The sequence below is a fragment of the Erpetoichthys calabaricus genome, chromosome 9 (genome assembly GCF_900747795.2).
Source record: "Erpetoichthys calabaricus chromosome 9, fErpCal1.3, whole genome shotgun sequence".
Lineage (NCBI taxonomy): Eukaryota > Metazoa > Chordata > Cladistia > Polypteriformes > Polypteridae > Erpetoichthys > Erpetoichthys calabaricus.
Genome location: NC_041402.2, coordinates 76,967,296 through 76,990,966, shown reverse-complemented (window position 1 = coordinate 76,990,966; position 23,671 = coordinate 76,967,296). Strand labels below are relative to the sequence as shown.

The following is a 23,671-nucleotide window of genomic DNA, read 5'->3' as shown; positions in this document are numbered from 1 at the left end:
ACATAATAGTTATTCGACAAGATATTCACTAAAATCTCCCCCCCCCAAACAGATAATCACTAATATCTCCCCCCCCCCCCAAAACAGTTTCAATTTTCCACTTATTGGTTTTTGTTTTGACGTTTGGAGTCCAGCCACATTATTTGCATTTTTAAGTTGCCATTAGGATATAACGGGTTGGATAATGGATGGATGGATATTCTCTGTGGCACTGCAAACCTGCGCTTGCCTCACCGGAAAACAAGCAGCCCTTGACAGATGTGTCAAATACATTCCCAATAGGGAGGGTATCAAGAGTTCAAAAATCTCACATCCCCCACTTAAGTGACTGCCCAAGCCAGGCTCGGGAGGACGCCAGCACTGACATGTACTGGGCCGGTGGTGAACATCAAAAGCAAACGGCTGTAAGCTAATAAACCACCGAATGAGCCAGGCATTCACATCCATCTGTCTGTAGAACCTCTGAAGTGGTGCATGATCAGTCATCAGGGTAAACCCGCTGCCCCCACAAGTGGAACCGGAGGGCCTCCTCTGCACACTTAATCGCTAAACATTCCTTCTCTATGGTTGAGTATTTTCGCTCCATGGGAAGCAGTTTCCTGCTGAGAAACGTGATGGGGTGCTCACCCCCTCAAAATGTTGGGAAAGCACCACTCCTAAACCAAAAGCACTTGATTCCATTTGCAGAACAAATTCTTTAGAAAAATCCGGATTCTGCAGAACCGTTAATGAGGATAAAGCGGCTTTTAATTCTGAGAAGGCTCTGTTGCACACATCGGTCCAGACAACACTGCGGTTCTTTCTGCCCTTTGTTAAGTCAGTAAAGGGGGTGGTCCAATGTGCAGAATTGGGAATGAACCACCTGTAGTACCCCGCAAGCCCAAAGGAAGGCATGAACCGGCCTCTGAATTTCGGGATGTGGCTATGCAAGCACCTCCCCCACCTTGTCCATCTGAGGCTTGAGCAGACCATTCTCCATGGAATACCTTAAATAATGGATTTCCGACATACCCAGCCTGCACTTCTTTGAGCGTGGCAGGTTTGACAGCTAACTCTAACTGTCAACCACCACCTGCAGGCAGTCAAGGTGAGATCTCCAGTTGTTACTGAAAATGACCACATCATCAAGGTACACACCCATGCTTACAGAATGGGGACACAGGATCTGAAAAGTCAGTTGAGCTACATGGAAACTGAAAGTGAGCCTGGTGAATTCTAACAACCCATCTGGGGTGGCGAATGTGGTTTTCTTGCAACTGGATTTGAGACCAGAACAACTGCACTCTGACACTCATGTTTGCTTTTGTGGATAACCACAAATTTGAGCTTGTTTCACCTCCTTGTGCATCACCTTCCTTGTTGCCTCTGACAGGCGATATTGGGGCACATGTACAGTAACACCGGGTGCAGTTACGATCTTGTGTTTTGCAATTTCTGTCTGGCCAGGCAAGGCCGAAAAGGCGGTTTCTTCCAATCAGTGTCAGCAACTCTGCCTTCTGGGCATCCGTCAAATCATAACTAATAGAGAATTCAGTTTGAATGACTGCTGTTGATGTGACCAGGGCTTTTTACGGGTCGTGCCATTCTTTCAACAGATTAACTCTTTTAGGGCTAATTTTTTTTTTGTTTCTTTTCTCCCAAAAAAAATTTTTTTTTTTTTTTTTTTAAAAAAAGAACACAAAGCAATGGTTTAACATATCAAATCAACAAAAAATATTTATTTTTGACAAATGTTACTGTCTTGCATGTTGTAGGAGACTGCATACTATATGATTTCACATACATGTTACACAGCAAAGTCCTGCAAAGTTTGATATAGCACAAAGCAGCCAATTTCATGCACTGGCACATTGCACTGCTTCCAATATGTGTTGCACTGGTACCTCCTTTTCAATTGTCAGGTTTGTATTTTTTGTCCTCATATGTTGCAGGAAAGTGGCACTCAGTCGGCCTGTCTGGCACTGCTCTTTGTGATGGCCTTCCTCGCTTTGCTAAAGGCACTGCAACATACTTTGCAAGCAAGCTGTCAAACACCTTCTTGGGGAAACCTGCTGCAGTCATAGTGCTGTCACTGTTTGCCTGCTTGAACAATATATAGTCATTTGTAAGTGCAATCTCACGCATATGATGGTACACAGTGTGGTACCATTTGGTGGACTTATGGCCGTAAGCGTATGACCCCAGCATCTGATCCAGTCGATCAACTCCAGCCATTTTACAGTTATACTCCTCAAGGGCAACTGGCTTGTCCAGCTTCCTACCTTCTGGGTTTCCCTTTTGATGAATAACTTTCTCACATATATTGTTTGTGTACTGTAGAGAGACAAGTCACCCGTCTGACATCGTGCCATGCCACTGTCACCAAGTTTTCTGCCTGCATGAAAAAAGAATTCTCACCTCTTTTCAACTTCAGCCTGTCTGGCTTCAACTGTGAAGGCATGTGTCTCCTGTTCACCCTCACTGTGCCACAAGCTCCAATTCCCCTGCTCTGTAGCTCCATTAACAATTCTGGTGATGTATAAAAATTGTCCATGTACACAACATGACCCAAATGTTTATAGCCCTGAAGCAGCTCCAGCACAACCTGACTTGTCAAGGGGCCAGGCTGATAAAATTGTTTATATGTTGGTTCCAAAATATCAAGCAGGGGCTGAACTTTATACATGAGGTTATAGCCTGGCTCACCCCTTAGGATTTGCTTCTGGTTATCACAGAAGTGAATAAAACTTTGCAGGAGCACGTACCTATCACACGGCATAACCTGTCCAAAGAAACCAGGGGACAAAGCACATTTGGACCAATGCTCCATGAAGTTATATCCCTAGTCTAGACCCATTCTATAATGCCACAAAGCCCTTCATCTCGTCTTTTGTTGTGGGTTTCCGTTGCAAAATGAGAATGCGGTGCAAGCGCACCCCTTGATTCAAAAAATTGCTCTGCATACCTGTTTGTCTCATCTGACAGTAGCTGAAAGGCAGCATCAGGAAAGAACAACCTGAAGTAGTCCAGCGGCTGGTAGTCTGTCGTGTCCAAAAGCAAGCCATGCTGTCTTATGGAGTCCGGTATCCAGTTTGGCTCCCACAGATCAATGTCTGGGTATTCCTCCCACACAAACCTTGCCATAGGTGCATCGGCTGCGTGAATGCACTCAACAGTGACGCAACAGTGAGTTATGTCACCATTAACAGCTGATTGTTGCCCTCAACCCCTCCTGTCAACAAAAGTCGACATCTGCCCTAAAAGAGTTAATATGCAAAATCCTAGATGCCTTGGAAAATGGCTATGTAAAACTATCTGTAAACATTTACCAACTAAACAAGTACAGCCCAAAAAAGTGAATTCATGCAATAATTTTCACTTAAATACACTGTATATAATGCAAATGTTTTCACTCAGAATAAGAAAGATGCTTTTATAATCAAAATGCTAAATTTATGAGAACATTAATCTAAATAGGACAGTTTCAGGATTAGACAAAATGTATAACTCTAGAACTTCAGTAAAGAGACTTCAAATTTCTGATAACTAGTTTTGAAAAATGTACTAATAATAGATATTCCTTAAAATACACACTACCACTGAACAAAAATTTGGAAATACAAAAAAGTTACCAGTTTGCGTCACAAACCAGAATGAAGCTTAATTTTTGCCATTACAATAACCAAGAATAGTACAATTTTCAAAGCTTTCGCCTCAAGAATCATCATTGAAAGTACACCTAAATTACAGCCTGCATCACCAACACCCAGCTCTGCCCTCACTTGCAGTAAGGCATATGTGTGGAAGAGGCTAGATCAGGGGTCACCAACCTTTTTGAAACTGAGAGCTACTTCATGGGTACTGAGCCATACGAAGGTCTACCAGTTTGATACACTCTTAAATAACAAATTTGCTCAGTTTAACTTTAGTTATATATTATTATTAATGATTAATGATACTCATCTATGTGAAGACACTGATCATGTTTATGATTTTATCAACAATGAGTTAAGGTGGGAAACAGATAATATCAATATTCAACACTTTACTTATATTAATCTCAGCAATTGTTTAAATTTTCGAATGATACAACATTTCACAGGAAATCACCAGGTCCCATTTTCACTAACCACCAACAAACCCTTTTAACAAATCATGAACTATGTTGCACCACGTTTGAACAAGTTATCAATTATGTGATGTTTAACAAAAAACTTTCAGAATTTTAAATAAATCTTACCACATTTTAAACTAATGACCAAATCTGCAGTATTTAAAAATATTATATATATCTGTTACATTTCATGAACACACTTTTGACTTTTGAATTGAACAAAATTTTTCGATATTTGAATTCAACTTTGCCATGGCACTGCCATGTTGCCAATGACAACATCTGGTATCTGTTTCTTTGTCAGTGGGAAGACTGGGGTTGCATGCTGTTCACCAGTGTATTGTAATCTGTTGTGTAACTTGACACTGCAACTCTGAGTGAGTCTTGCAGATGTGAATCAGTGAGGCATGTTCTGTGTTTGTTCTTCATGAAGTTCATGTCAGAAAACGCTGATTCACAGAGATAGGTTGAACCAAACAGGCTGGCAACCTTCATAGCTGCGCATACACCACTGCACTTTTCTGTGTCAACAAGGCACCAAAAGTCTGGTGCAGCCGGGTAGGCTTTGCGGTGGAGGTCATTTTGCAATGTTACAATTTCGATCTCCACTTGTACAGTATCCAAGTTGAACGTTGTACTTAGTTGCTCAGCAATGCATGTTATGTCCATGTTCATGAAAGGATTGGAAATAAATGACACACATGGCTCAAGATGATCAAGGTCACGAAACCTGTTCTCAAACTCTTGCCCAAGTCTGTTTATGACTTGACAGCACATTTCTACAACTTTGTCAAATGTCTTGGATGCATAAGCATTGTCTTGCAGCACCAACTGCACAGAGAGAAATGGCAGCACCTTTTATCTCTGTAAATGCACAGAGAAAATGTTCATCTTGGCTTTAAATGCATTTGAAGTACTTACCATATCAACAAGTCTTACCCTTGCCTTGCAGCTCGCAGTTCAGTTGGTTTAGTTTCCCAGTAATATCCATTAAAAAGGTCAAGTGTCCACTCTGTCCTCTAACAGCGAGACGTCTTCGCCCCCTTGGACTGCATGAACACTTTGATTTCACCCAAAAGTGACAAAAAAACGAAGTAAAACTCGTCCTCTGCTGAGCTATTGGATTTCTGTGTGTTGCAGCAGGTCACCATATTCAGCTAACATCTCCTCCAATAGCACCTTGAATATCCCGTACTGTTTCGCTTTGGAGCGGATGCCGTTTATGATATTCACATCGGGAATCATCACGTGCTCTAAGCTGATCACTTTTGCACATATCGCCTGCTGGTGAATGATGCAGTGGTAATGCAGACATTTTGAGAAGTCTGGGTCACCTTTACAGTGAGCAATGAAACCTGTATGTCAGCCGATCATAGCAGGGGCCCAGTCTGTAGTCACCAATACCAGCTTTTCCAATGGATCATTTCTCTGCACGAAAAACTCCTTCACCGCGTTATAAATGTCAACTCCCCTCATATTGATTTTTAGTGGTAGTAGTGTCAGGAGTTCTTCTTTTGTGGAGAAATCATCAAACACCATCCAGATAAAGACCAACAGCTGGGCTGTACTGCTGCTGTCCACGGACTCGTCGCACTGGATGCTAAACCAACTGCACTTCACCAGATCCCAGTCCAGCTGATTAGCTAAGTTACCAGACATAGCCGAAACATCGGAGGGAGAGAGAGGAGATTAGATTGGTTCCATTTTTCTCATGTTTAAGTACAGTGTTAGCAATTATCATCATTGTTTCTTTGAAAAGGTCCCCATCTGAAAATGCCCTTTTCTTCTTTATCAGAAAATGTATAGCTCTAAATGAGGCTTCAGTTGCTTTTTGAGAGTTTTTCGCTGGTCTTGTAAAAAGAGACTGCTGCTTGACCAAAGCTGCCTTTAACTCGCAGGCTTTTGCTGCCCGTAGTGCACTGCCTGGTGGGTAGTTAGCATGGTAGCTTTTGTGACACGTAGTGAAGAGTCTCTCCACATTGTGACGCCTTGCCGTCGCCATAGTCACCCCGCAAATGAGAGACACACACAGGTTTCTTTCACAGTAGTAAAAAAAAAAAAAAAAAACATAAGAACTCTTCCTCCCATTCACTGTGAAAATGATAAATTGTCTTTCTTTTTTCTGCCATGTTTTTGGGATAAGAAACCACATTCAGCTCCCCATCTTCGCTGCGCCAGCTAGCTTACTCTCCATGAACGCTGAAGTTTTGTCATGTGCATAATACTGACTGTTGAACTAGAATAGAACAGTTTACCTAAACTTCATGTATAATAAACATGTTTTAAATGCTTTTTTTTTTTTTTTAAAGATACTGTCATTTTCAAATCTATATAAATGCAATTGTGATTAAAGAAGAATAGCAACAGAATAAAATAAAATTTTAGACGCTGCTCACTGGTGAGTTGTGCTATTTTTAGAACAGGTCTGCGGGCGACTCAGATAGATAGACAGAGATAGATAGATAGATAAGATACTTTATTAATCCCAAGGGGAAATTCACATACTCCAGCAGCAGCATATTGATAAAAAACAATATTAAATTAAAGAGTGATAAAAATGCAGGTATAACAGACAGTAACATTGTATAATGTTACCATTTAGCCCCCAGCCCCCCCAGAGTGGAATTAAAGAGTCGCATAGTGTGGGGGAGGAACGATCTCCTCAGTCTGTCAGTGAAGCAGGACAGTGACAGCAGTCTGTAGCTGAAGCTGCTCCTCTGTCTGGAGATGATACTGTTTAGTGGATGCAGTGGATTCTCCATGATTGACATGATTCTCATGTGGTCCTTGGGGGCATCCTGGTGCCTGCGGGCACCATGTTGGTGACCCCTGGGCTAGATGAAGGGGATGAAATATCATAGTCTCAGTCATTAGAACACTCTAGACCAGAGGTCCTCAATCACGGTCTTGGAGGGCCGCAGTGGCTACAGGTTTTCATTCCAACCATAAAACTTGGTGTAAAACTATATGCCTTGTTAGCACTTTCATTCATCAAAGACAAATTTAATGGCATTGTAGATCAGAGGTCCTCAATTACGTCCTGGAGGGCCGCAGTGTCTGCAGGTTTCCACTTAAACCAATTTCTTCATTAGAACCCATTTATTTACTACTAAAGCAAAACATTTTTTGGGCTTAATTTTAGTTATCTTGCCTGTTACAATTCAGAGCCTGTAATGGCCTATTGTAGTTTTAGCAGCTGTATTTAAAATTTGCATTGTTGCCTGTTTTGTTAACCAGACAGTAGTTAATAATAAAATGCAGATAACCAATAAACCAGCGGTTCTCCAGCCAACGTGCTTCCTTTTAAACCTGTGCATTTGCACCATTAATTGTCTGTGTTTAAAAGAAATTTAGAAATAAATGAGAGGGGAATTGGAAGGAGTATCAAGTTTAATTCTGTTCTAGTCCACAAAACACATGGATAATGCTCTCAGGTAAAGAAAACTCTACAGTGCAATTACAATTTCTCTTGGATGAATGAAAGCACTAACAAAGCATAAATTTAAATACCAAGTTTCATTATCAGCAAAGCCCGAGTTCTAATTAGGAAATCAGTTGGAAGGAAAACCTGCAGCCACTGCGGCCCTCCAGGACTGTGATTGAGGACCCCTGCTCTAGACGAAAACAGGCAATTCAGCCCAACAAAGCTCACCAGTCCTATCCACCTATTTCTTCCAAAAAAAAACATCAAGTCGAGTTTTGAAAGTCCCTAAAGTCTTATTGTCTACCACACCACCTGGTAGCTTATTCCAAGTGTCTATTGTTCTTTGTGTAAAGAAAAACTTCCTAATGTTTTTGCGAAATCTACCCTTAACAAGTTTCCAACTGTGTCACTTGTGTTCTTTTAAAATAAGTCTCGATCCACTGTACTAATTCCCTTCATAATTTTAAACACTTTAAACAAAAGATTAAGAGGTGACATGATTGAACTGTATACGCTCAGCTCTTTTAATCTTTCCTCATAATTCAACCCCTGTAGCCCTGGAATCAGCCTAGTCACTCTTCTCTGGAACTTTTCTAGTGCTGCTATAATAATAATAATAATAATACATTTTATTTATACAGCGCCTTTCCCATGCTCAAGGCACTTACACAATATAATAAAGAACGGCAGAATATACAGTATATAGCATTGTACAAACCAGATAAATAAATTAAGAAGATTAAGACAGTAAATTCTGAAAAAAACAGACAACATAACTGATGGTCTAGCACACACATACAGGTTACATTGGCATCTTGACAGAGAAGTAAACTGAGAGAAAGGTAATAAAGTCAAGTAGAGCTAAAAGCCTTACTGAACAGATGAGTTTTGAGTTGTTTTTTAAAAGAATTCATGGAGTCAGCTGACCCGATTAATTTTGGGTAGGTCATTCCAGAGTCTGGGCGCTATACAACTGAAGGCCCTGTCACCCATAGAGTGTAGATTAGTGAGGGGCACAACAAGATTACCAGAATCAGAGGACCTTAATGGGCGGGCAGGCACATAGTGATGGAGGAGGTCACTGATGTAGTTTGGTGCGAGGTTATTTAAAGCTTTGTAGGTTATTAGTAGGATTTTATATTCGATTCTGTAGGACACAGGGAGCCAGTGAAGACGGAGCAGGATGGGTGTGATGTGCTCGCTGCTGCTGGTTGCTATATCCTTTTTGTAGCCTGGAGACCAAAAGATGAGGCCTCACCAGTACATTATAAAGGCTGAGCATGACCTCCTTAGACATTTACTCCACACACCGTGCTATATAACAACATTTTGTTGGACTTCTTAATGGCTTCTGAACACAGTGGACTCTTAAATTATCGACTTCCAGACAAAGACTCCTAAATCCTTCTCATAAGGTGTACTCTCGATTTTCAGACCGCCCATTGTGTATTCAAACACAACATTTTTACTTCCTATGTGTAATACTTTACATTTACTGACATAAAATTTCATCTGTCACAAATCTGCACAATCCTGTATGCTATCAAAGTCCATCTGTAATGATATAACAGATTCCAAATTATCTGCTAATCCACCTATCTTGGTATCATCTGCAAACTTAACCAGCTTATTACTTGTATTCTTATCATTTATATATATTCAAAATAGCAGTGGCCTTAGCACTGACCCCTGTGGAACACCACTCTTAACATCGGTCAATTCTGATAAGGTTCCTCGCACCATCACCCTCTGCTTCCTGTATCTGAGTCAATTCTGCACCCATCTAAATACATCACCCTGAACTCCCACTTTTAATTTGATGCCCAACCTCTCAAGTGGCACCTTATCAAATGCTTTCTGAATATGCATTCAAATGCATTCTCATAGCAAAGTGCAGTTCAATGTAAAGAACACATGGTTCTAACAAAAGACTGTAAAAGAACTGGAACAGCCAAAGGGCTACTTGAAGAGAAAGTGTAGAAGAAATGCCTTATTAAAAATATTTTATGAAGGAAAAACTTTAGTACAGTCGACCACTGATATACGACCAGCCTGACATTCGAACAACTTGCTTTATGACCAAAATTTTAGTTTTGAATTACAACCAACATCTTTTGTTACGACCCGAATGCGGTCACGTGTATCCGCTTGTGCGATTGTAAACAAACAGCCGAGGGCATTTGTAAGCGGCAGTTGGAGCCCAGATACATGTGTTTGTGGACGTAATTTCGGTCAGTGCAGTGACTTATTTTGATAATTGCTAAGGAAGGAAGCGAAGGTAAAGAAAGCGATTACAATCGAAACGAAGAAGGAAATTGTGTGGAAATATGAGAGTGGCGTTTGTGTGACCGATCTCGCTAATATGTACAGCATTTCGACACCATCTCGACAATTTTACAAAGAAAAGATTTGTATAAGGAAACTCCTTCCAAACAATAACCACCTTCAATTTCAATCTCCTCCTCCTTCCTTCCTGCAAGCCAAATATGTCAACTTAAATGGTGAGTAAAGTATGAAATTGTTGTTTCTGGTAGGCTAGGCACTTTTTATAACTTTTTGGTTAGTACATTAGAAAAATTATTGGTGTTTTTGGTAAATTATGCACATCATACAACCCTTTTCTATTAAAAAAAGTTAAGTGTTGCTGTGGGCGGTTCGGAACACATTAAGGGCATTTCCATTATTTCTTATGGGAAAAATAGTCTTGACTTACAACCAACTTGAGTTACAACCAGCCCTCGCGAACGAAATGAGTTCGTAAGTCAAAGGTCCACTGTATCTCTATTCTTGACTAAATCTTCGTCATTTTGGTGTAATGGAGGTCAATATTTGGGGACAGGGAATGCTTAAAAATAAATTTAAGTGTTATAAACTTGTCTTATAAAGGTATTGTCAGGAATTAACTCGGCCTTTAATCATTAACTTTACAAAGCAGGGGAAGCCTATACAAATACCTTGTAAAACAAACTTACTGTCCTCCTTGGGTAAAACAAGTCTCTTCAATGCCAACATTTCCTCATGCAATCCATTCAAGATGAACCCCAAATACTCCTCTGCGTCTTCTTGTCGACCCTGATAACACAGAATACACAGAAAAGTAAGCATTCATGTATACTTTTTTGCAACCCCTCACTGACAAGAACTGAGCAGAATGGAACTACACTATTCAGAAAAGTTAATTTTTGAATTTTCAAAAGTGATGAGTGACTTTTTTCACGGATTTATTTTTTTGAGTGTTTCCATTTCTGAGTGCATTCCAAGTAAAGCATCAAGTGCATTTATTTCTATATAAAAGGTACAGAGGGGTGTAGGAAGGTCACAGGCATAATACAGTTAGAAGCTTTTCAAATTACAAACAGCACACAAATAAAAACAGAAGTTTAAACACACAGTAAACAAGGCAACTTGAAACAGATTAACACTAAAGGATCCCAACAACATAGGTCTATTAATATCATGTGAGATACAAAAATGAAAGAATGACAGAAAGTCCAATTTTTAAGACAAATACGCACACATGCATAGAATATACAAAGGGTAAAGCAGGGCACAAAACTGGCAGTAGTCTAAGGCTATAAGATGTCTGATCAGACTAGTGATTTTGGCAGTATTAACTGTCTAAAATAACTTCTGTGTGACTATTAAAACAAGTCCTTTATGAAGTTTGTCTCAATCGGGCAGATCAATTGGGAAGGAACAGTGGCTCTAAATAGTCTTGATTGCCAGCTTCTTTAAACACCTTAGCTATTGCAGTCAAGCTCTTAATTATTTTTGGTCAATTGTTATCATTCTACCGATCTGTTCAAGATGCTTTGTCTTTAAAGAAACCTACACTGTGGCAGAGAAACTAATAATGTGTTTCATGGAGACAGATTTTCTTTACGTTCAATGCCAAAGCATGACAAGTTAAAAGTAACTAAACAATAAGCTGAAAGATGTTTAATTGCTATCTTGCAGCTATTTTTTTTTTTTAAAAAAAAAAAAAAAAAACAAAAAACAAAAAACAAAATTTCATGTCACAAACATATGCATTCATTAAATCTGTACCTATTTCAGGAACAAACAGCTGGATTTCTTATTGTTCTCACTCCTGTATTACATTGTAGACACTACTGTAAAGTACAGTAATGTGGAAATGTCTTACACCACTTAGGAAATAATAAAAGGTCACTACAGTATACAGTCATTAATTTTATTTGCTCAATGAACTATTCTATGACATTAGGACAAGAACAAATCAACACTGATAACAAAAAATATATTTTTAAAAACAAGTCACAGTACTCTGTGTGACCTCCACTAGACTGCAACACTGATGGAATTTGCTTGGGTACACTGTGTATAACTTTTTGTGGACAATCTAGTGATAAATTCGTTTCATTTTCTTGCGGGATTTGCCTCAAATGTTCTTTGGACTTTGTTTGCCATTTCTTCTTTACCCTGACTACATGACTCGGTACATCTTTTACTACATTGGAATTAGACCCCCAAGTTGCAAATCAAAACACTGTTCCATCTTTAAACTTCGGCTCCAAGTTCATCTTAAATCATTTTTGCAGTGCTTTTGGGGGTATTATTATTCAAAAAGATGAAATTTTTCCAGTAAGTCATTTTCTACAAGGTACAGCATGGTGAATTATTTTAGAAACTGCTCAACAGTCATCTTTCATTAATTTTGACAACAGCTTCTACATCACTAGCTGAAGTTAACCACATTTTGAAAATCTGCTGTGGCGTACCATTGTCTGCTGAGCATAAGCTTGGTCATTTAAAAAAAAAAAAAAAAAAAAAAAAAAAAACTTTATAATCAGTCAGTAACAAGAAAAATGCTACTTTCTTTTTACATCAATGCCAAATGACCTCTAAAAATGATTCAAGAAAAGCAAACACTACAATATAAAGTATATTTAAGATTTAAACAACTGGAATTTGATATACAATGGGGTGATTTTTAAACAGAAGACACGGTATTTACTAAAATAATAAGTTCACACATTTGTATTTGCTCTTTTCTACTCTACTCCTATCGACCTGTGAAAAAGCTATTACAGTGAGAATTAAGTACAACTAATTTGGATGGACGGTTATAGTGTGAAATATGAAAATTAGTAATCAATATTTTCACAATAATATTTGCATCAGATCTGGTCTTGCCAACTGAATCAGCAGTCATTTGTGCAGGTCGTCCAGAATTTTCTTGACAAGCACAGAGCAGAGAATAATACTGAGCTTGCGGAGAATATGCTGAAAGTACACTGCCTGGCCAAAAAAAAAAAAAGTCGCCACCAAAAAAAAAAGGTCACACATTAATATTTCGTTGGACCATCTTTAGCGTTGATTACGGCACGCATTCGCTGTGGCACTGTTTCGATAAACTTCTGCAATGTCACAAGATTTAGTTCCATCCAGTGTTGCATTAATTTTTCACCAAGATCTTGTATGATGGGTGCATCACTTCATCTGCCTCTCTTCTTACCCTGATGCGCCCATCACTCTGGAACAGGGTAAATCTGGACTCATCAGACCACATGACCTTCTTCCATTGCTCCAGAGTCCAATCTTTATGATCCCTAGCAAATTGAAGCCTTTTTTTCCCAGTTTGCCTCACTGATTAGTGGTTTTCTTATGGCCACACAGCTGTTCAGTCCCAATCCCTTGAGTTCCCTTTGCATTGTGCGCGTGGAAATGCTCTTACTTTCACTATTAAACATAGACCTGAGTTCTACTACTGTTTTTCTTTGATTTGATTTCACCAAATGTTTAAGTGATCGCCGATCACGATCATTCAGGATTTTTTTCCAGCCACATTTCTTCCTTGAAGACGATGGGTCCCCACTATCCTTCCAGTTTTTAATAATGCGTTGGACAGTTCTTAACCCAATTTTAGTAGTTTCTGCAATCTCCTTAGATGTTTTCTCTGCTTGATGCATGCCAATGATTTGACCCTTCTCAAACAGACTAACATCTTTTCCACAACCACGAGATGTGTCTTTCGACATGGTTGTTTAAGAAATGAGAAGCAACTCATTGCACCAGTTGGGGTTAAATAACTTGTTGCCAGCTGAAAGATAATCGCCCATGCAGTAATTATCCAATAGGAGGCTTGTACCTATTTGCTTAGTTAAATCCAGGTGGCGACTTTATTTTTGGCCAGGCAGTGTATATTAGCTTACGGGAGCCAGAATGTCACTGAAGATACACTTTTTACATTCTGATCTTGACTTTGTTCCACCAAATTTAAGCAATGTCAGAGATGAGCATGGGGAAAGATTTCATCAAGATATAAAAGGTGATGGAAAACTGATATCGGGGAAAATTCACTACAAGCATGATGGGTGACTACTGTTGGTTCTTGTACTGCACATCTGTCTCTCTTTGCAAGTGCAAAAGCGAGTGCCTCCAACATTTTTGGGCACACAGACCTCACTTTTATATTGAGGTACAGTAATCCCTCCCTATATCGCGCTTCGACTTTCGCTGCTTCACTCTATCGCGGATTTTATATGTAAGCATATTTAAATATATATCGCGGATTTTTTTGCTGGTTCGCGGATTTCTGCAGACAATGGGTCTTTTAATTTCTGGTACATGCTTCCTCAGTTGGTTTGCCCAGTTGATTTCATACAAGGGACGCTATTGGCAGATGGCTGAGAAGCTACCCAACCAGAGCGTGTATTACGTATTAAATAAAACTCCTCAAATATATTGTGAGCACGGGGGCTGTTCGCACCCCTAGAGGATACGGCCGCTGCTCAAAAAAACGCTGAAAGATTACCTTCACGTTGCTCCCTTCCTTGCTGGGCTTACATGTGGCTGCTTTGTCAAGCGATATGCTTCCCGCACGATGCTTTGCATACTTAAAAGATCAAACAGCACGTATTGATTTTTGATTTTCTCTCTCTCTCGCTCTGACATTCTCTGCTCCTGACGGAGGGGGCGTGAGCAGGGGGGGCTGTTCGCACCCCTAGACGATACAGATGCTCGTCTAAAAATGCTGAAAGACTATCTTCACATTGCTCCCTTCCGTGCAGCTGCTTTGTCAAGCGACATGCTTCCCGAACGGTGCTTCGCATACTTAAAAGCTCGAACGGCACGTATTGATTTTTGATTGTTTGTTTTCCTCTGTCTGTCTCACTCTCTCTGACATTCTCTGCTCCTGACAGAGGGGGTGTGAGCAGAGGGGCTGTTCGCACACTGGCCTAGAGGATACGGACACTCCTCTAAAAAATGCTGAAAGATGACCTTCACATTGCTCCGTTCCTTGCAGCTGCTTTGTCCGGCGGTGTTTCGCATACTTAAAAGCCAAACAGCCCTCTTGATTTTTGACTGTTTGCTTTTTTTTCTCTCTCTCTCTCTCTCTGACATTCTCTGCTCCTGACACGCACTCCTTTGAAGAGGAAGATATGTTTGCATTCTTTTAATTGTGAGACGGAACTGTCATCTCTGTCTTGTCATGGAGCACAGTTTAAACTTTTGAAAAAAAGACAAATGTTTGTTTGCAGTGTTTGAATAAAGTTCCTGTCTCTCTACAACCTCCTGTGTTTCTGTGCAAATCTGTGACCCAAGCATGACAATATAAAAATAACCATATAAACACATGGTTTCTACTTCGCGGATTTTCACCTTTCGCGGGGGGGGGTTCTGGAACACAACCCCTGCGATCGAGGAGGGATTACTGTAAATTGACATAAATATACTTTAACGTGTCTCTGGTATCGTCTTCTGGTTTGTTTTCAGAATAAACACCAAAACAATTTTGGTGGGACATAGTCCAAACTCCAGATATCGTGTTGATATATTATATTGATATTCAAAAGTGTCAAAACGTCAATGTGTATTTCAAAAACCTGATGTGCTAGCTTAATTCCGATGTTATGTATGAAATCAGTGTGAAAAACTTGAGCTGCTCTGAAGTTCCCAGAAGCAAACAAAAAATATTTTTTGTAGACCAGTGTTATGATTATCATAATTATGCAATAGTACAACTCATCCTCAGAATAACATATTTACTACGATAGCAGCAATGTTATGTGGATACTTATTTAAGTCAGGATAATGCTTGTGACAATGGACAATCTCACCGACAATTGACCACTGATAACTTACTCTGTCAACTATCATTACTCTGCCGATTATTTGAATTGTGTGATGGAACACGTAAACACCAGGCTGTTGTATCCTAATTGCACATGGTTAGGCTATGAACACACTGAACAAGCATTGCATTTACATTGGAATTTTTGACTTAGTCTTTAATAGACATATATAAATCATAATTTCCTTTGCAAAACAAATTGTCAATTTCACAACTTATTCTGCTGTGGGATGGGTGTACCAAAGTTTTGCAGTTTTTCTTGCATTTTTTCTTATAATGAAGGCCCAAGGAACAAGCCCATTGTGGGATATTACATGAAGATGACAGATCAAGGATGTTCTATAATGCTCCAACTGTTACAGTTCTTGTCAAAGTAGCAGTCTGGCTGCATGAACAGATGCAAGACTGGTGGGATAAAATGGATTGCTCAAAGACAGCCTATAGCTGTCAAATCTGTTGCTTTACAACATTTTTTCTATTTGTAAAATATTACAGAAATTTTCAAAAATACATATTTGAAGAAAGGCATTTCACAGTGCATTATGGTACTGGTGCCACAGGTGCTGGCTTTATCACCTTACTCCATCTTTTTAGACCTATAGTACAGTCATATGAAAAAGTTTGGGAACCCCTCTTAATTCTTTGGATTTTTGTTTACCATTGGCTGAGCTTTCAAAGTAGCAACTTCCTTTTAATACATGACATTCCTTACGGAAACAGTAGTATTTCAGCAGTGACATTAAGTTTATTGGATTAACAGAAAATATGCATCATAACAAAATTAGGTGCATAAATTTGGGCACCCCAACAGAGATATTACATCAATACTTAGTTGAGCTTCCTTTTGCAAATATAACAGCCTCCTATAGCCTTTGATGAGTGTCTGGATTCTGGATGGAAGTATTTTTGACCATTCTTCCATACAAAATCTCTCCAGTTCAGCTAAATTTGATGGCTGCCGAGCATGGACAGCCTGCTTCAAATCATCCCATAGAATTGCAATGATATTCAAGTCAGGGGTCTGTGATGGCCATTCCAGAACATTGTACTACTCCCTCTGCATGAATGCCTTTATAGATTTCGAACTGTGTTTTGGGTCATTGTCTTGTTGGAATATCCAACCCCTGTGTAACTTCAACTTTGTGACTGATGCTTGAACATTATCCTGAAGAATTTGTTGATATTGGGTTGAATTCATCCGACCCTCAACTTTAACAAGGGCCCCAGTCTCTGAACTAGTCACACAGCCCCCTAAGCATGATGGAACCTCCACCAAATTTGACAGTAGGTAGGTGTTTTTCTTCAAATGCGGTGTTGTTCTTCTGTCATGCAAAGCGTTTTTTGTTATGACCAAATAACTCAATTTCTGTCTCATCAGTCCAAAGCATTTTGTTCCAAAATGAATCTGGCTTGTCTAAATGAGCATTTGCATACAACAAGCGACTCTGTGGCGTGAGTGCAGAAAGGGCTTCTTTCTCATAACCCTGCCATACAGATGTTCTTTATGCAAACTGCGTCGAATTGTAGAACGATGTACAGATGCACCATCCACAGCAAGATGTTCTTGCAGGTCTTTGGAGGTGATCTGTGGGTTGTCTGTAACCATCCTCACAATCCTACGCATATGCCGCTCCTGTATTTTTCTTGGCCTGGCAGACCTGGGTTTAACAGCAACTGTGCCTGTGGCCTTCCATTTCCTGATTACATTCCTTACAGTTGAAACTGACAGTTTAAGCCTCTGAGATAGCTTCTTGTAGCCTTCCCCTAAACCATGATACTGAACAATCTTTGTTTTCAGATATTTTGACAGTTGCTTTGAGGATCCCATGCTGTCACTCTTCAGAGGAGAGTCAAAGGGAAGCACAATTTGCAATTGACCACCTGAAATACCTTTTCTCATGATTGGACACACCTGTCTATAAAGTTCAAGGTTTAACGAGCTAATCCAACCAATTTGGTGTTGCAAGTAATCAGTATTGAGCAGTTACATGCATTCAAATCAGCAAAATTACAAGGGGACCAACATTTTTGCACAGCCAGTATTTCATATATGATTTAATTTTATACAACTAAATACGGCTTCACTAAAAATCTTTGTTCAGAAAATACCCCAGTACTCAGATGTTCCTAGGAAATGAAAGACATACCACTGTTATATTTTTTTGTTGAAAGTAAATTATTATGCAGGCTGAGAGGGGTTCCCAAACTTTCATATGACTGTACTTCTGCTACCCATCAAAGATGAGCTGATATCTAAGTAATCAAGGCAGACTTCAGATTTATTTCATATATGGGTTGTCCATTTGGTCTCGTATAACATGCAACCAGTCCCTTTCTCTCATGGGGACCTTGTCCTCTTCAGATAGGGCTTCCCGTTTTCAACACTTCAACACAAATAACCACTTATACAGCCGAACGAGGCAGTGGTCACTACCCCTTTGGCCTGTTTTGGCAACCCTGGCCTACTTGTGTCAGGTCTTTGGTTTCCTAATAGGCACATTAATTTATCACAATTTTTACTCATCCTTGAGCACTATACCAGGTTATTAGCATTAAAGCTATAAACATCATTCAATTGGCCCAAATGGGTGCAGGAAAATTACTACCATGCTAGTGTTGCCGGCGAATAATGATGGACAACAGGACAGGCTCATATGGACAATTTCCCCATTTTTATATTTTTTATTTGGGGTTTATCATTTTTGATTTTTTCCTTTACTCTTCAATATATTTTGCCAATTTTTAATTTTATTTTTCTGCTTAACCTTATCAATTAGATGAGCACACAGATACACACACTGACACTTGTCCTTTTATTAAGGAGGATAAGCAAACTCAGTAAGCCGGTGTGCGTACTTTAATCAGTTACAGGAAAAGTATAGGAGACTTTCACAAGGGAAGTGACTCCATGAAACTGAAGGTGGCTTTAAAAGGAGGCATGGGTTTTCCCCTCAGAGTGGTGGTGCTACTGATGAGTCACATAAACCCATCCCTGCCCCCAAAAAGAGCCTTCTGTGTTTGTACTATCAGCAATGCCCAAAATTGCTGAGTCAGCTGGATGGTGTACTTTATGTGGAAGTGACTATGCAAGTTTGTCGCCTGTGAATCTTTCATGAACAACCAACTTTTCTATTTAGTCTACAAGTAACTCTGGTTAAATCTTTTGGATCACCACACTTTGGGGGCAAAGCAAATGAGCACTACCAATTTAGCAAGGTTGCTCAAAGGGGTTGAACCACCACTGAATCAGTGGTTATGTTTTATTTAAAGAAAGTCAGGATTATGTCTTGCCTACTCAAAAACTGTATTTAGAGTGGGTCAGAGTTGGGACATTAGAGTTACATTAACTTTTAAAAATGTAGGTTTGAATTGGGAAACTAGGTGATAGCAAGTGTGAGAGGAGTAATGAAGAGTAGAGAAAGAGCGAGAAGGAGGGAGCATGCACCAATAGCATGTTACCACACAACAAACCACCTGGATTGGTTGACACCGTTCCAGTGCAGTGCTTTTTTTTTTTTTTTAAATTTATTTAAAACCATTTACACGGCGGATTTAGGGCCAATCCTGCCACTAACCCCCAGGTTATCCCTGTAAGTTGGAGGACCTGCTTGCAAGGCTGGATACAGCTTAATGTCATACCCAGAACAAAGCAATTGCAGGTTAAGGGCCTTGTTCAATGGCCCAATGAAGTAGAGTCACTTCTGGTGTTTACAGGATTCAAACCGGCAACCTTCCAATTGCCAGCATAGATCCCCAGCCACAGAGCCACCATTCCACCTCTAATGTAGAGAGAAAAAGCATTAAGCAATATGCCGTTCCAACTTGTATCTTACCATATACACAGTGGAGTGAATAGATAAAAAGACCATAAGATGTAAGGAGAAAACAAGGAGGCTGGAGGTATACAGGAGCAGCTATTATAAAAACTGACACTGTTCCAAACAAGCAGACAATCTTTACTTAAATAAAGCAAAGGACAAAAACACAACACCTAAAAGAAAATTTATGAAATCAACAGAAAAACACTAAAAGAACAGTAGAGAAACATTGTAGTAATTTTGCAAATGAACTATAAATTCGACAAGTAACTGGACTACTTGAGAAGTTCTAAAGACATCAGCTGTACCCCAAAAACTGGTTAGCAAGGCATTTTTAAAATCATATTTCTAGGAAATCTATTGATTAAGAGTGTAGCTTGCAACTACAAGATCCCTTTAAGAAATAAAAAAAATAATTTCGTGAACATGTATAACCTAACACCAAAACAAGTGGAGCTAGAAGCTTACCTTCTCTGAAAGGCTGGATTTGATCACAGTAAGAAGTTTGTAAATATAGGTTGGTTCAAATGCACTACCAGGTCGTATATCCTTAACAACTTTGTCTCCACCTGCTGTGAGAAGAATGTAGCAATTTTTAATTGACATTAAAGATGTCAAACAAAACTATGGCTTCAAAACTTATTAATGTAATTTTCTTCAACTATTACAAAAATCATTAAGTAGTCTTTATTCTTCTAAAATAAATGTTGTGCAGCCACAAAAATCAATGGCCTATCTAAAGGAAATGATAAATGCAATAGAAAAGAAAATAGGTAAATACATTTCATTTGCTCAGTTAAAGAATGACCTTAAAATTTTTAATACAAAGTGTGTGAATCAAGGAAACTGGTCACACTGATATTAACAATGAAGATCAGTGTACCACATCACACAATGGAATATACACATTCTGTGCAAGAGGAGTGTGGTGGGCATGTTTATACAGCCATTTGTGCTATGTTAAATTTTCTTTACAGTTTTCTTCATATTACTTTGTCTTAATCCAATTTGTAAATTACAGGTCTCATTAAAAGCATCAAGGTCTTTTTTTTTTTTTTTAATAGTTATATCATTACCTGTTCCTCTTACAATACAGGGTCTTCAAACAGAGCTCTTGTATATTTTTATGCACTTTAAAATAAACTTATATTTTACTTTGCTAAAAAGGATTACAAAAACATTAACTTGGGTTGTGATGTTGCCAATATGTGTACAATGGCACAAAATTACCATATCACTAACATTCAATTGTTTTTTCTTTTTGCAATTGCTACTTGCTCCTTTGTCTAATAATGCAGTATAAACCAAAAAAAAATCCCTAACTTCTACATCTGTGTTATTAAAAATAGAATCTGTTGGGTTTTCAGGAAACAAAGTATAACAATGACATATTATATGTGAATACGCTTTGGGAGTCGAAAAAGAGCTATGTCCTAGAAAGGCTGCCATATCCTGTATAAAAGCTGGACATCTGGCCTGTTAAGCTATAAACTATTTTTCCACTTTGAGGTAATATAATACATCCTTTATACATTGTGATATGGATGTTGTTGCAGGATAATTCCAAATGAGAAAGACTGGTTGGAAGCTAACACTACAATAAATGTAAATGCAATAGAAGATTCATTAAGGATGAGGTTTCCATCAGGCTCTTTTGTTTAGCTAATAACTAAGCTGTATCACTATCTAATCCACATATGACCTAAAGGCTGAAAGGGTTTCTGCTTCAATTACATGTAGAAATCCAGAACAAATTACCAAGACAACTCTCTGCATAAAGAACTGCTTCGGTCTTAAATACATTTATTTCAATTGGGCCTCTCAAGTATGTGAAACGCCCTTAAACTGAAAAAAAAATCTTGAAACTTCTTTAATGTAGAAAGTCAGACAATGATGCAAAGTGAATCACATTTTTCTTCTCTCCTGATTAACAAATCAGAAAAGTTGAGATTAACCTGTTTTCAATTGCAACTAGTGAAGTTGCCCATTATAAAACATTTTACCTCCGAACTGTACAAAACTATAAACTTCCTATAAAAGGCGATTTAAAATCAATGCTAAATTTGCCCTCTAGCTACAGTTGAAATAAAATGCTCAGTTGCACAACTAGCTCCTGTGTTACCACTGTTAATTTCAGAGAGGGCAACTCAAACTCTAATGTCTCAGCTTATTTAGCTTCCAAAACAATCCGTTGTCTACTAAATGTGGCAATACCTGTTTATTGTTGCCATTTTTTTCCCCCAAATTGTTGTTCAGTTTATTAACTGGATTGTGAAAGCCAATGAAACAACTCGACTGAACATAATCTAAATCATATGCACTCAATGTGGAGACTTTTAGCTGCAGTATATGCATGTTCTTTTTTTTTCCCATTGCTTTGAACTTTGGAAACAATGACTGATGTGGGCAGTGAATTAAAAAAGAAAAACTGAATCGCATGTTGCAGGTTTGAATGGACTGTAACACTTAACTATATATGTGGTGTTAATGAATGACAACAGATAGAATGGGGACTCTTAAAAACAAACCAAAAAGTATCCATTTACTTTCATTATAAGTATCATTTAATAAAATGAAAAGACATAAAAACATGTTTAGAGCATTTTTTTTTATTTTAGAAATACATCATTCAAAGTATCCTGCGGTGGGTTGGCACCCTGCCCAGGATTGGTTCCTGCCTTGTGCCCTGTGTTGGTTGGGATTGGCTCCAGCAGACCCCCGTAACCCTGTGTTCGGATTCAGCGGGTTGGAAAATGGATGGATGGATAGATGGATCATTCAAAGTAATTTTATAATTTACCAAAATAGGCAATTACAAATTTTGATTAAAAATACTCAAAGTAACTAAGTGTAGGAAAAAGTAAAATTAAAAACACAAGAGTAATGGGCACAAAAAAAAAAAAAAAAAAAAAAAAAAAAAAAAAAGAATTTATTGTTCATTAAGATATACTTTACCTTGTGGTTTTGCTTTAGAAGGTACAGGCATATTACTAAATTCATTCACAAGTCGAACACTGAAAAATACGTTAATGAAGAGTTATTGTTAGTAACACTGCATGACCAGCAATTTAACTGCATTTAAGCTGTCAAACCTTATTTGTATTTTTGAATTTGAGATACAAGAAATTAAATGGCTAAAAGACACTAATTTCACACCAGATTGCCTTTTAAACACAATTCCATTTTCCATCTACATTGACTTTTTAAAAATGTCTATCTAATACTTATCAAATAAAACATACTGTAATAGTAAATATGACTAGGACTGAATACTGTATTGTGGAATGATTTTTAGAGTGTGTATAACTGGCACAGATTTTAATAAGGGCCCTTAATTAATGACGATAACTTCTACCCTGAAATTAAACATACTAATGGTACAAAACAAACACCCTGAAAATAAAAAGTTCTTGGAAAATAGAATAAAAACTATTCATTTAAATTACACTTGTAGTTTTTTTTTTTTTTTTTTTTTTTTAATGTACTCTCTTATATATAAATGTCTACGCGTGGAAATGTGCGTGTCCGTCTGGCCCAGAAGTGAGAGGTGGAGTCGGGGTAAGGGCTCGCTTAACCGCTAACAACACAAGCAGGACCAGCACATCACAAAACGAAACCTCAGAAGAAAGAAAGTCACTTTGCCGCTAACACTGACAAAACGGTATCCCATTTACTTTTCCTCCAGCCGCTAATACACAAGCGAGGCGAGTATGTCGGCAAAACGAAACCTCCGAAGAAAGACTGTCGCTTAGCCACTAATGCACAAACGATGTGAGCATGTCGGCAAAATGAAACCTTAGGAGAGAGATGCCCAGAGTAGTTCATTTCAATTACCTGACATCTCTACATTTCAATTTTTTTTCCCCTGATAATTTCAATAGTTTCTAGGACCCCATGCTTTTTACAGCACCGGCTTATACAGCTAGTAATAATAAATGTCTACGTGTGGAAGTGTGTGCGTCTGTCTATCTGTCTGGCCTGGAAGTGAGAGGTGGAGTCAGGGTAAGGGCTCCACCTCCGAGGAAACAAACTTGCTTAAACAGAAATACACAAGTGAGACCAGCACGTTGGCAAAACAAATCCTCCCAGGAGAGAGATGCCAACAATAGTTCCTTTCAATTACCTGACATCTCTACATTTCAGGGGTTTTTTTTTCCCCTGACGATTTCAATAGTTTCTAGGACCCTGGGCTTTTTAAAGCACAGGCTTACGCAGCTAGTATTATATAATGCTAAACACCA

The 23,671-nt window shown here is 38.7% G+C and overlaps 1 protein-coding gene across 1 annotated transcript in view; it reads right to left on the bottom strand.

Annotated features, from left to right (window-relative positions):
• The window catches only part of usp10 (ubiquitin specific peptidase 10), a 138,835-nt gene that overhangs the window by 38,183 nt on the left and 76,981 nt on the right, over positions 1-23,671 (bottom strand). The window contains exons 7-9 of the mRNA XM_028809787.2: positions 22,386-22,444; positions 19,899-20,002; positions 10,490-10,589 (exon numbers count right to left, since the gene is read on the bottom strand). Of these exons, the coding sequence (XP_028665620.1) occupies positions 10,490-10,589; positions 19,899-20,002; positions 22,386-22,444 (263 nt within the window). The remainder of the gene's footprint in view (positions 1-10,489; positions 10,590-19,898; positions 20,003-22,385; positions 22,445-23,671) is intronic.